The sequence below is a fragment of the Myzus persicae genome, unplaced genomic scaffold, assembly GCF_001856785.1.
Source record: "Myzus persicae strain clone G006 unplaced genomic scaffold, MPER_G0061.0, whole genome shotgun sequence".
NCBI classification, from domain to species: Eukaryota; Metazoa; Arthropoda; class Insecta; order Hemiptera; family Aphididae; genus Myzus; species Myzus persicae.
Window position 1 is genome coordinate 171,172 of NW_019103278.1, and position 15,195 is coordinate 186,366.

Consider the following 15,195-nt stretch of genomic DNA (forward strand, 5'->3'; position numbering starts at 1 on the left):
TGTTCTGTGGTACCACCACAGATATATAATAAAGATAAATAAATCGTGAAATTCACAATCAACTACTAAACACGGTATACCTTTTACCAAGTGTATGTTCAGACTATACAGTGTACAAATTCTGAAATATTTTGATAATAACCGGCCGTGATGATGATGCCGATGATGGTTGTGTCGTTACGATTTAATTTTTAATATCTTCAACGACTCAGCGTGCTCTTTAATTTTTGATTAAACATTGTCCGTAGCTAATGTTAGTCATAAGTAATTGTCTGTGGCGCAACTCATGTTTTGAACAACTATTTCCATTAATACAGTATCTATGTAACATGACGCTCGCTTAATTTTTAGTTTCTTTTTTAGTGTAACTAAATTTTAAGAACAACATCAAAATGAGTACACACGTTAAAGGATCATGTGTGGACGTTTTGGTACGAACAGTATAATTTTTACTTGAATAAATAATTTTTATATTATTATGTTATTATAATTTTATCCATAGGATTTTAAGTGTTCGGCATTCTGCAATCTTCGTGTTTTCAATGAAGGACACCAATTTGATACATCTACCGCCATGATCATCAGTTCCAACCGATTTGGAATAACTATTGTTGCTTCTCCCAATCAGCTTTGTAGTAAGATATTTATTTTTATTTTATATCTGAATTAAATTTTAGATGCAATTAGTTATACAGTACATTTTTTTTTTATTGTAAAATACATATTCGTAGTACCTTATACTTTTTCAAGTTTGGTTTTCATGGCTTATCTATTATTAAAAGTGTTAGTTTCAATGTATAGTATTGAAATTATCTAAGTATTACTTTCAAATAATACCTGAATTTAGTGTGTAGATTGATATAAAAAAATCAACTTAATATCTAATGTAATTTTTTTTGTTCTAGTTTTTAAATATCTTTGCGTAGATATCATAATTTCTTTAATTAAATCTAATAACTTTCCTTTAAGTAGGTATTCTTTATGAAATGGAAATTATAGGTTTTTTAAAAGCAATTTCTTACTTTTGCATTAAAATTAAAATCTACTGATATTTTATACAGTCATTCATAAATGTATGATTATGTGAACTTTGTTATAACTATTAATAAATTACCTACTATTAATTGTTTTTATTGGCCTTACAATCTAATTTATTTTTTGTAACTGGCCTCACCAGAGTTAAATTGAATTCTTAACTGTCAAAATACTTCCACTAGATTTAATATTAATGCCAAATTGCGTTATAAGTTGATTAATTTGTTGGTTTCTAAAATGTAATGGATCAGTCTATTGATTCATTAAATGTTAAATGTTTGTTTAAGAAACTCAGCTTAAGAGTTTTTTTACTTTATTCAATACTAAAATGTATATTTCAATTTTGTTTAGTGATTTCAATGAAACATGTTCGGCATCTAGTTGGTGATTTTGGTGTTGAAAAAAATACATTAACAGATTTTTTAAGGCGTGAAATAGCATTAGATTATTCCCCAAACTTTTTAGACCTTAGCTGTGATGAAGAATATATAGCAGTTGCAGGAATTGTGAATTCAAAAACTTCAATAACTATTTACAATGTTGAGGATTTAATTTCAAAAGTAAAATTTAATAATAATTACTATCATCATCATAATCATAATCAACACTTAATTTCAGAATTCCATTTCTCCATTAGTATGTGTTGAACTTGCAGCTATTCAGGAATCACATGTAATAGACATGTCATGGAATCCAGGCGTTCAAAATTCTTTGGCATGTTGTTTGTCAGATGGATCCTTGCATATTATAGACTTAAAAGATGGCGGGGTGTACAATGTTGTCAGTTTACCACCACAATCAAGTACACTGTATGTAAATTGACCGACAGTAAGTTTATTTTATGTATTTTACTATAAAAATATATCTTCTAGATGTTTGAGTTGGAGTCCTAAAGGAAAACAAATAATAATTGGTAGTTCAAATGGGTCTTTAACACAATATAAACCTGAACTCAAAGCTATGAAGCAGTATTTACCACCAACCGATGTAACGGGAAATGTAAAACCTATTAAAATAAAATGGATATCAAATTTTCAATTTGCAGTCGTATATGATTTTGTGGATAACACAGATAATCAATTAAGTAAGTTGTTATATTTTGTTTAAAACGTTTTCATTTTCATTTATCTTGTATATAGATCTGTACATTCTCAATACACCAAAAAATGCACCAGTGGAATTTATCAACTTTGAACAATATGTTGTAATGAATTCTGAACAATATAGGTTAAATCAATATTATACAATATTTCAGCAAAATTGGTAAAGTATACTGTATAATTTAGCTCTATATTTTGGCATTATTTATTAATTTATTTTTTAGGAATCTTCTATTTGTCGCTTCTTCAAATTGTACAGAAATTGGTGTAATGGGAATAAATAATGAAAATCAATGGCAATGTTGGATGTTAGAAACAAGACCAGAGTTACCATACAGACTTGATAAACAAATGTATCCTTTAGGAATGTCATTAGACCTTTCTTCTCAAATGCAAATAAAGCAATGTAAATATATTTATTATTTAATTTTTAAATAACCTTATTAAAATGAAAACTGTTACAGTATCTAAATCAAATGAAGAAATATTTCTTGACCCAATGCCAGTATTATGTGTATTATCAAGTGATGGTATATTATTTATGTATCATATTGAAAATCAGTTGGCTGATTACAAAAATATATGTAAACCACCAACAGAAATATCGGATGATATAATCTCGCAGTTATTTACCACCAATTCTAACATAGTAAGCATACATAATGATTATCAAATATTTTAATATATTATAATTTCTTTAAAAATATATTAATTTTCTTAACCACCTAATCATCCCTCACATATACTTTAGTATCTAGACATAAACATATTAACATCAAGTTTATCACTAAGATTACAGTTTGAGATATTAATTGCCGTTGTTAATATATTGTTAGTTTATTTTTACAACAATATTTTTTCCAAAGTCTAATAGTAAAAATATTAAGCCCCAATCTAGAAAAAAAAGGTCCTCACTAACTTATTGTACTATAAATATTTTCAAAATAAAATATTAATTTATCTTAGTTATTAATATTATTATTTTATAGAATAATTTTGAAGAAATTGAACAAAATGCTGGGTCTAAAATAGAAGAATTTATAGAAGTTGTGTAAGTAAATAGCTAAATATACAATATTTATTAAAATAGTTTAGTTTTAAGGGTTCATTTTAGATTCTGTGTGAAGCAATGAATGTATTTGTTTTTGCCATTATATATATATATTATTATTTTCTATATTTGGTGACAATTTCAAAATATTTATACTATGAACTTATTCACACTGTTCAACAATTATAGCTTAACGATTAAAAGGAATAACAATCATACTGTAAAATTAAAATAATTCAATGTCATCTAAGTAAATTAGATGCTAAAGCCAGCCTCCAATATAAAGGCTATGATTAGGTTTATGGCTACTTCTGAGTTTGAATTAAGAATAGAAAAAAGGTTGGGGGTGATATTAAGAGCTTTGAGGGAATCAAACAGAGAAATGCATTTTGTGTGCAAAGAAGGACAGTCGAAAAGGATGTGGGAAATATCACAAAGACTCTGTTAAATGTAAAGTGGAGAGTCATTTAAGTTCAGTTTATAGACATGGGCAGGTGCAGGTAGGAGCGTGTGACAAATTCTGCTGGGAGATCAAGCCGTTGTGTGGACCAGAGGTGTTTTATGGTGTGACGTATAAATGGAATGAAATCAGTGTATTGTCTATTTTATCGACTAAAAATACACTTGCGTTTATCATTTTTAAAGTGGAAAGTTGAATGTTCATTCTAGTTGCATTATTGTTATATTTAATTTTAATACAGTTAAACCCTTATTATTGTCCAAACAGTGATTATTTTTTGTGTTATTGAATTATTTATACTTAATAGATTAAAATCAAACATGATAGTGGTTTGGATTGATGTTAGGTAAAGGTTCTGTTCAATATGAAATGGAAAAGTTAATTCTAGACAATATTTTTGAATTTGACCCTCCTCTAGTTTGTTGATATCAACTTAAAAGTTCATAATAATAATAATTGTATAATACATTTATACATGTGATATTATTATCAAAAATTAGTCTTGAACTATTATTTATGTAACTTTACATAAAAATTAGCATCAGTGACATAAATAGTTAATAGTGATCTTTAGAAATAGAGACATTCATGTCGTTTGCACACAAAAATGTTTTTCTAATACAATAATTTATCATTGAATTCAAATTTAAGACATTCAATACTACAGTGACATACTCAATCATTTATTTGTTTGTATTGCCCTTTTACAAAATATATATGTACTATTTATATTTATTTATACACATACATAAAGCAAGCCCAGCACAATAACAAACAGTATGATTAACTTGAAGGTTAAGAATAGGACTAAAATTTAACTAATGACTAGAACCTAACTGGTTGTTGATATAGAAATAGATCACATATAATAGGTGTCAAAGATTCATAATTATTTTTAGTGCTCGTGAATCAGATTAATCGGGGAGTAATTCAAGAAATTATTTGTGAGAAGAGGATATAGAAAGTAACCAATATAGGAGTGTGGTGGGAGAACTTTGAAGACAATTTGAGATAATAATACAATGTATACAGTCATCTGACAAAAATTTTAACTTCAATCTATAAATGAATAATATAAAATGTAATAATGAATTCAAGATAAATATGATTTATTATTATGTAATACCAATTTTACAAATATAACAAATAAAATAATAAATACAAACAAACAAATTAAATACATATTTTTTGTTATATTCTGAGATACATTTGAAACCTGCCATAATAGCATAGCTTCACTGGTATTTTATTTTTAATATAACTTTAAACATTTTTTGTATTGAACTCATCTTAGTTCATATTAATTAACAATTATAATGTTTTTATACAGTGATGAAAAAGCCAGAGGAGATAATAATGAATCGGTTCTTGCAAGCTATTTAGAAACATCAACTACTTCTCAAGTTGAACAACCACAAATATGTAATCTTTTTTTATTATGATTATTCTGTTTGTATAAATGATTAATGATTATCATTCATTTTAAAAATTAATATTAGTGGACACGCCAACAATTTCAGTTGCCAAACCAAACGTTCCCGAAGTGTATACTGAAACTGTTCCACCTGTACAAAATATTCCAAATCAAACAAATCTTCCTGATAAAAATACATCAACAGATGAAACTGTAAGTCAAGCAATGTTAAAAGAAGTGTTGGAAGATGTACAAATATTCCAATTACAATTAGAGGATACCTTGAAATTATCATTAAATACTAGTAAGCTTAAGGTAAGAAAAATCTCATGTCTAATATAATATTATATTTATTGAAGTGTCTATTTTTCAATAATATTATTAGATTGGCAATGAAAAAGATAAAGAAATACTTATGAAAAAATGGACATCATTAGACTCATTTTTCAAAGAATTGAACGAAACGAATCGTTCACAGTGGGTAGAAAGTAAAGCTCTTCAAAAAGCGGTGTTGGATTCTATTGCTTGGGTCGAGGACTCAAAATCTCGTATATTCTTTTTAAAAAATCCAAAGTAATGAATTTTAAAATAAACCTTTTACGCTTTTTAAGTTAAATTAATATTTTAAATTTTCTGTTAAGATTTAAATGTCTATTGAGAAATGATAGCGATGAACCATTTAGTAAAACACTTTTTGACAATATAGAACGTACATTATACTACATCGAAACTCAATTAACACATGTTGATGATCAATTGAAAGCTAGATATGATAGTTATAATCCAAATAACAAGTAAGTTGTAGCTTTTATTAACTCGAATAACTACAAACCTCCAAGATCATTTAATTATTTATTAATTTTAGGGAGTTGAAAATACCTTGTTTGGAAACTATATATAAATCATTGGTTGTAAATACAAATATAGTGAATAAACTAAAGGAAAAGATAAATTGTCTATATAATACAGTAGAAGAAATGAAATATAGAACATTTAAAAAATTGTCATTAGCCCCTGATGTTGTGCAAAATACTTCTAACTTACATGAGTCTCGGTTAGTTAATGTTTACTTTTATAATTTTCATAATCTAATGTAATATTATATTTTTTAAATTTATTCCATAGTGATGTTGGCTTATCAAAACTTTCAGAACAGTTATTAAAAATTACTTTAGACAAAGACGGCGTGTCTGCTATTAATTCATATAATGTTGCTAAAAAATATTCTGTATTGTCGGCAAATCAAAGAGCACTTTCAGATTCCAAAGTCAATAAACTTCAAGAATGGTTGAAAGATTTTAAAACAAGACGCACAAAAATAACCAGATCTCAATATGCAAATATAGATCTCAGCAGACCTGTGTGTAGTACACCATTAAAACCTGTATCAAAACCTAAAATGAATGAAAAAAACATTGATTTTATGCCTTTTGTGACAAAAGATAGTTTTGTATCTACTTTACCACAACCTTCTACATTGAACAAGAGCTATAATGCTAATGAACAGAATGTCACAGATATTAATTTACAATCAACATCGCAACTCGATTTGACACAATTCCAAAAACCTTTAACAATACCAACCACGCAGCAAATAAATGGAGTAACTCCTATAACTGCAGCTACTTTTACTCCAGGATTTTCATTCGGGTCTAAACCTTTACTCACAAATACTGTCTGGAATCCAATGAATAATTCATCAACTCCTAAACCAGTTGCATCAAATGATTTCTCAAATAAGTTTGATTATAACGCTTTCACTAAAGACCCTGTTACTTTTAGTTCTGCTAATACTGCTCCATTGTTTGTTAATAATGTGACATCTACTGCTATTTCTGGTAAAGATCCTGTAGATTTTAGTTTAAAATCATTAGCAGCTACACCCTTAAATTTCAGTAATTCTAGTAATGTGGCGTCCACTAAGTCTACCTTAGATGTTATTTCAGGAACAACAGAAGCAAAAGAAAAAGTGCCGTTTAATTTTGCCAATGTATCTACAGCAAAATCAGAAACAACTATACAAAAATCTAGCGGTACAGTGAACTTTAGTTTTACTGATTCCATTAAAAATAAAATGGACAATCCGAATGATAAACCATTAAGTTTTGAAACACCAAAACACTCTGAAACTTCAAGTATTTTTTCTGGATTTGGTGCTGAAATCAAATCAAAGAATAAACAAGAAACAGTTTCAGAAAAAGATGCAACATTAACTACATTTAAGTTCAGCTCAAAATCAGATACAGCATCATTTTCAACATTTAGTTTTAACACATCCAAAGATAGTGTTTCAAAAATTACAGAATCAGAAACCAAATCCTCTTTTACTTCTTTACCAACTACCACAGTGACAGCTTCGTTTAATTTTTCACACCCACCAAAAGCAGTTCCTATAGTAGTTAGTGAGCCAGTAGATTCCTCCACGGTATCGTCCAGCTTTGGAACTGTTAAAACTGCACTTGATTTTAGTGCTATATCAACCACTGTAGAAAGCAGTGTTACTGAAACCACTCCCCAAGTTTCTGAAAGTCCGACTCCAATTATATCTGAACCAATTACCCCAGAAAATGAAGAGTCTCCAAAATTTCCAGTTACTGCCAGCAGTGCACAAATATTTGAAATTCCATCAACAAATATTTCAATTTTTGGTACACCCGTCAACTCAACAAGTACTACAAGTATTTTTGGAAATTCAACTAGCACAGCAAGCCAAGCATCAATTTTCAGCAATCCTACTAACAAAACTAATGCCCCTTCAATTTTCAGTACACCTACAGTAACAACTAGTGCTCCTTCAGTTTTTAGTACGCCTACAAATACAACATGTGCCCCTTCAATTTTTAGTACGCCTACAAATACAACTTGTGCCCCTTCAATTTTTAGTACTCCCACAAGTACAACCATTACCCCTTCCATTTTTGGTGCTACTACAAGTACAACCACCGTTTCTTCAATATTTGGATCACCAAGCAATACAAGTATGGCTCCTTCAATTTTTGGTGCCTCTTCTACTACAACCTCATCATCAATCTTTGGAAATCCAATTAAAAGTACTTCGTCTATATTTGGTACACCATCTACAACTACCGTGTCTTCTATGTTTGGATCAGTTACAACAACAAATACTACAAGTGGCTTTGGTTCTCAAGCTCAGACAACAGCATTTGGTGCTTCTGTTACAACAACTTCTTCAATATTTGGTAATCCACCGGCTCCTGTTACAACAACTTCAATATTTGGTAATCCACCTGCTCCTGTTACAACAAGTTCTTCAATATTTGGTAATCCAGCTGCTCCTGCTACAACAAGTTCTTCAATATTTGGTAATCCAACTGCTCCTGCATCGTCCAGTTCAATATTTGGTTCAGCATCCACAAATACATCATCTGTTTTTGGAGCGCCAGTTACAACTAGTACAACATCATCTATTTTTGGGTCTCCATCAACAACAGCTGCATCTAGTGGATTATTTGGATCAGTAGCTGCTGCAGCTAACCAATCATCATTTGGTCAGCCTTCATTAGGGTTTAGTTCTCCTGGATCAGCATTTGGCAATATGTCACTTTTTGGCCAACAAGCATGTAATCCATCTCAACCAGCAAATAGTTTTGCCCCAGCTGCCAATCCATTTGCTGTTAACAAAGCTCCTTCAAGTACACCATCATTGTTTTCTAACCAAAAATCTGTATTTGGACAACCAGCTGCAAGGTAAATACAAATTTCAGGACTTACACATTTATTATTTTAGATGAATGTACTTATTGATCCTACAATGATGTGTGTTTTTTTTGTCTGTCATCTTTGGGGTAGTAAAAAAGCTTCAATTTTCCTCAACAGCATCTTTTCTGGTAGGAATGTGAAACTAGTTTTTACTTTGAAGTGTCAAAAGTAAAAAATTCCCAATAGTTTTCAAAAGTGGCAAGAAAAACGGGAATATTTACAGAAAACCGGTTTTCATCAAAATCGATTTTGGTTTTTGACGTAACTCTAAAAAAAAATACCGTAGATATGTGCAATTTTCACTATATGTTTATATTCAAATTTTTTATACACCATAAAATATTTTGACTTGTGTTGAACCATTTATAAGCATTTGAAATTTTCAATTATAATTAGTTTTTTTAAACTAATTTTGATGAAAAATGTTTTTTTCTGTCAAAAAACATGGAAATATAATACCAAAGTTCTTTGTAAGTTGTGAGTAGAAATTAAATAAAAAGTTGAGCATATATCCACAATAATTTTTTATGAGCGATTGAATAAGAATTTGTCTAAATATCTAAAAATCACAAAAATTTGACAATTACTTTGAGTTAGAAATTCATAAAAAATTTACAAATTATTTTGTAGTTTAAAATGTATAAAATGTTTAACTTTTAGAGCTAAGGATTGAATACTAAAAACAAGGTCCCACTTAAGTAGGTCATTCTGTAACCATAAAATCTAAAAATATATACAAACAGTTTTTTCAAATATTTATTTTATGTTTAAATTAGGAAAAAATTACATATTAAATAACCAAGATTAATGATTTAAGTTATTTTGTTGTAATATTAAAAGTATATTATTATATATTATATTCACAATGACTTTTCAAATGCACTTTTTTTGGCAAAAATGAATTTAACCTTCTGTAGTACTAACGCCTAATAGTAAAATTAATTATTTAAATCACAATAATATCATCCAATATTCTAAGTAATATTATAGACTAACAGACCATTTTCTCTCAGAACCATTTTTTTTGTTATCAATGATTTTATATTTGAAATCCAGTGCAATAGATTTTATGTTTTATACTCCAGTTACAAGATACTTAACATGGCTTTAAATTTTGGCATTACCCGTTAACATCCTATCATGATAATGTTATATGTTCTAGTACACCCAATACAGGTTTTGGAGTACCCAATTCAGGATTTGGTGCTACTGCCAGTACAGGATTTGGTAGTCCCGCCATGGTTGGTCAATCAAATAATTTAGGTTTTGGATCTCCCCCAATGTTTGGTAGTATGGGTATGTATTTAATATTGATTTTTCAATATTTCATTGTGCTATTCAATTATTATTTTAATTTTAATTTTAGGAACTACTTATGATAAATCGTCTAGTTTTAATCAAACACCTGTGTTTGGAGGAGCTGCAACCTTTGGATCAACAGCTCCAACATTTGGACAAAACGGTACTATAACTTCAAACGTATAACTTGCATTTTAGTTTACTAATCAATATATCTTTGGTGAACATGGTATATACATAGTGATTTTTTACTTGGTATCGCGGTATGGTGGCCAAATTTTATCACTAAACTTGCCCTCATGTGGCATCATTTATTCATATTATAATTTGACTGTTTTACCTCACTTATTGTATGATATATCTAGTAATTGTTTTTTTTTATATGTCATATTAAATCTGTTATATCTAAATTCTCAATTAATAAGTCAATTGGTCTTGATGGATTATCTGGTGAATGCCTACATTCTGCAGTATACCCATTATGGCTTTTATTTCTTAAATTGTTGGATGAAGGTATGTATCCTGAAATATGAAAGATTAGCATAGTTGAACTTATCTTTAAATGTGAAAATAGTTATAATATTCCCAACTATCGACCAATTTGAATAATAAGTCATATATCTAAATTATTTGATTCATTATTCTTGAATTAATGCCATCCGTCAAATTCAATGTTAAGCAAAAGTGAACAGTATGATTTTCTCCCTGATCAGTCAACAAACATTTGCAAACTTGTTTTTCCAATTACATATTAAAATTCTATTGCGTGTTGATGTAATATACAGATTTTACCAAACATTTTATTGCATTGATAATACTTTCCTAATGAAACTTTTGTTAAATTCTGTTTGGTAACCATTATTGTCATGGTTTTAGTCATTATCTTCTTTATTATAAACAGATTGTTGATGTTCACGTTGTTAAACCTTATGACTTTTATAACTTCTGGTGTTTCTCAAGAAGATCAACTCTCTTCTTTATTTTTTGCATTATTATTAATGGTATTATAAAAATCATTATGAACAGTAATTTTCTTCTCTTTTTTCCAATGATCTAATATTATTTTTAAAGATTAATTATTTTATAGATTGTTATTTATTGCAAATAGATATTAATTCATTAGTAATTTGGACAAATGTTCATGGATTTAAATTTGAGATTTCTCAAGATGTCAGACAATGTATTTTTACAGAACTCAAGAACAATTTGATCATTCTCATTTGTATACAATATGTTGTGTAATGCACTAAAAATGTTATGTTTTGTGAAAATACTGTTCAATGCGCTTAAATTAGTTTCTCCTATAAAGTCTATATTGTGCCTTTGATAGGTCTATTTTACAATATACCGTTATTGTTTTAAATCCATCTACTTCTTGTGGTAGAAATCAATTTGAAAGGATATTGCTGAAATTCCTTAACTATGCAGTATTTATTTAAATTATTGACTAACCGTCTCGTGATTATTATCCAATCATGAATAAGCTAGTTTGAGTACTTTAGTTGGTGGAAGGCAAGTTGCTAATTTAATTTTTCTCAGGCAACTAGTAAATAGCAATATTTACTTTACTATACTACTTTAGTACTTTCCATAATAAACTTTAAAATTCCTTTCACTCGTATCCATTTTCACAATAATTTTTAAGACCAACCAATAATTAGAATGATGGGTATGGAAAATAGTGGTCAATCATATTCATACTATTTTTTATTATGTATAATATTATAATTTATTAAGTTAGTGTTTGTGATTACGTTTTCATGTAATTAGGCTTCAATTTAAATTGTTATTTAAAGATAAAAATAAGGGTTATCTTCTGATATGCAGTTAACTAAAAAATAACAGTATAGTATGCTGTATACATTTAAAATTTAATTTATTAATAAAAAAATATGAAAAATAAATAAAGTATAAAAAATATATATTTACCTATGCTATTTAGAAGAAAAAAAAACGCCGTTATGTATCAGTATATCAATTTCATAAATCTTAAGAACGAATCAGAAATATTTTCCCTTTTATTTAAACCTATCCACCAATGCTCGGCTAAGTACCTCTCTAATAAGTACTATTTTATACCATTTTCTTTACCTTTAATTAATAGTCTTGGTTTTATCGATAATAAGCACTGGGAAGTACAATGATAAAATGGTATAAAATACAAATGCAAGTATTTTATCGATGATAGAACACAAAACATTTGTAGACTTCATTCTATACTAATATTTATAGTTAGGTAGAATACAAAACAACGGTAGACCGCATATTGGGAGTATTCTTAAAATTATATCCCAGCTATCAAAAATTCAAACTAAAATAAATTGTGTAGATTTATGAAGATTTGAATCAATTAATAATAATAATATTTATTTGGTTTAATTTAGTTTATTGAGAATCTTCCATTTTCATTAACTTTGTAATAAATTGTTATAATAGCTGGAAATTTTGGATTTGGTTCAGTTGCTCAACAACCATCGACTGCATTTGCGTCTCTTGCGACCCAAAACACTTCCCCAAGCTTTGGTAATATAGCTCAAAATCAAAACACCGGTTTTGTGTCTCCAACCACTCCTGGATTTGGTCAACCACAACAAACAAGCCCATTTAAACCTCAAGGAGCTACATTTGGGTAAATAATTTTTTTCTACCATCTTAACATCTTAAAAATACTAACTTAGTTAATAAAATAAAATCATATAAATTTTTTTATGACATATTGTAAAAAAAGATTTTATGAATAATAGTGGTTTATCTGTTACAAAGTATAAAAAAAATATCTATGTTATATATATATGTGTCTATATCTTATATCTATGTTTAATATGTTTTTAGGGGAACTTCATTTAGTTCATGGCGCTAAGAATAAATATCTAACATCAACAATGAACAATATCCAACCATTCAATTATTTTATGTATATTCTAATAAAACATATATGTTACAATTTATTATATCCAAATTTGTAATTATACTGTACACATTTGTTGAAAAATAAACTTCATTTTTATTTATATAATACATTATTTAATTGTTGTTTTATTATCAACATTAATTATTTTAACTCGTAAGTGAGTTGTAGCTAGATATTTAATTATTTTTATTGGTATTGAAATATAGAATACTTTATTTTCAAGTTCCTATTTAAAGAAAGTAGTTAAAATTGTAAAAAAAAATGTAATAAAGATATTTAGAGTACTTTTTAGATTTCGAGCGGAGTCTGTCTTTTTAACTGATGGTTATTTGCCATTTCTGCATACAAATATATCAGTGGTCTAACCGGAGTGTGAAACTTGGTGGTCCTAAAGTCTAATTGATACAGAAACCATCTTTAACATAAATATAACACATTCATTTTTTTCTAATTATTAAATATTGATTCTAAGAATCTAAGGGCTAATAAAAAAAAAATATATATTTTTTATAGAGAGGTACAATATATTATTTGTGGCTTGGTGTGGCTTGGTGTTTATCCTTGCCACAAACTTGTTCTGAGTACAAGCACTGTCCAATGTCTTTAGTGAAAGATTCCAGTCAGACTTCACAATCCCATATGTCATAGGCTTGTCTACGGTGGCAGCCTAGGCTGTCCCTGCAATTTTCGAAAGTCACCGATCAACCGAGTTTTAAGTCTACAGATGGGTTACAAGTTTTATTTTAAAAAAACAATTCTTTTTATGAATTGTTATTAGTTGATTACTATTTACTTATAAAGAGTTGTGTTCCCAACTTCGGAAAAACCTGTACTATGAAGACTTGAGACAGACGACGGTCTAGTCCGCATAATCTATCATTGGATATTATATTATTGTGGTGTTATTTTTTTTTATTTGTAGGTTGGGCGTGCAATCCTGCAAGGCTGTAGATGAATAATTTTTTTGGATTTTAATTTAATCTCAAAAAAAGGTACTGCAAGTACTGTAGATTACTAATTGTAGATAGATGATACAGAATTTTTTAAAATTATATAAAGGGTTCATTGTTACGGTGGAGGGGGGGGGGGGGGGGGGGGCAGGGAGAGTGTTTCATTTATATGGCTTTATTTGATTCATTAAGGTAGCGCGGGCTATTAGCTAGGCTGCCGCTGCGAATGAAGTCTAGTGACGCCTAAGCCACATATTATGTACGTTTTCAAACCAACTGTACCCTCCCCCACAGTAAAAAACGAACTTAAAATAACCTTCACCTAATAGCCTATCCTTCAATTTTCATGCGTATTTTCTGTAAAAAATTATTTAGATGTTTGACATTTGTCAGGCGTCCAGCAACGGCTCACTTTTTTTTTAATTTCACTAGCAACAAGTAACAACTTATGAGGAACCTCAAGTTTTTTGACAACGCAAAATTATAAAACATTTTTGTTTTATCAACAATATTTTTTTTTTAAAAACTACCTACATTAAAATCGAAATGTTTTTATGCCTATAAATATGTACATGGTTCAAAAGGAGTCTAAATATTTTGAGCATCTTATGACGTGTAAAAAACGTTAATATAAAATTATAAACATTCGGTGAACACGATGATTTGGTAACGCCGAAATGTAATTTGTCAAAAACCAGCTTTGCGTATGATCTATAATCCTTAGATAGTTAGATGTACAAATGTACAATGAACTGATGATCTGCGGTACGATTGTTAATACTTAATCACAGATCTGGCAGTCAGGTTTGTCATTATAGACGAGTGACGTTATGTAAGACATATATTCTGCATTTCGTTTTCTCCGTCGTACAAAGTGCCAATAACATGTAAAATGTACAATCGGCAGAACACGGTTAGTTTCGTTAGTTTAAAAAATCAACACATTCTGAAACTTGATGGTTTAACCGTGTTTGAATGTGTGTCTTTTTACGATAGTTGGGTGTTTTAGTAAATTATGCGTAAATTAAAAATGCTCATAATTCACTTAAAAACTAAATCGTCTCAAAAAACCCAAGTAAAAACACAGACCGTCAAGTTTCATAAAAGATCGATTCCTTCTAATTTGTAAACTAAAAGAGCTACACGTGGTCTGCTGGGCGTAAATTTGCTATGATACGCACTTGTAGAGTTGTAACTTGTAAGAAGAGGAGACAACAAATACGTCAGTGTAGCGTCCTCTTCAATCAAAATAATA

The 15,195-nt window shown here is 28.8% G+C and overlaps 1 protein-coding gene across 1 annotated transcript; it reads left to right on the top strand.

Moving 5' to 3' along the window:
• The first annotated feature begins 127 nt into the window (after positions 1-127).
• LOC111034159 (nuclear pore complex protein Nup214-like) lies at positions 128-13,069 on the top strand. The gene is made up of 19 exons (XM_022315232.1): positions 128-431; positions 503-635; positions 1,387-1,595; positions 1,654-1,844; positions 1,908-2,119; positions 2,175-2,298; positions 2,360-2,541; positions 2,600-2,784; positions 3,125-3,186; positions 4,977-5,068; positions 5,146-5,375; positions 5,446-5,633; positions 5,702-5,854; positions 5,926-6,114; positions 6,186-8,768; positions 9,943-10,076; positions 10,147-10,242; positions 12,516-12,708; positions 12,912-13,069. Exons 1-19 carry the CDS (start codon positions 393-395, stop codon positions 12,937-12,939), a joined length of 5,223 nt encoding a protein of 1,740 aa, XP_022170924.1. The 5' UTR covers positions 128-392; the 3' UTR covers positions 12,940-13,069.
• Positions 13,070-15,195: the final 2,126 nt, after the last annotated feature.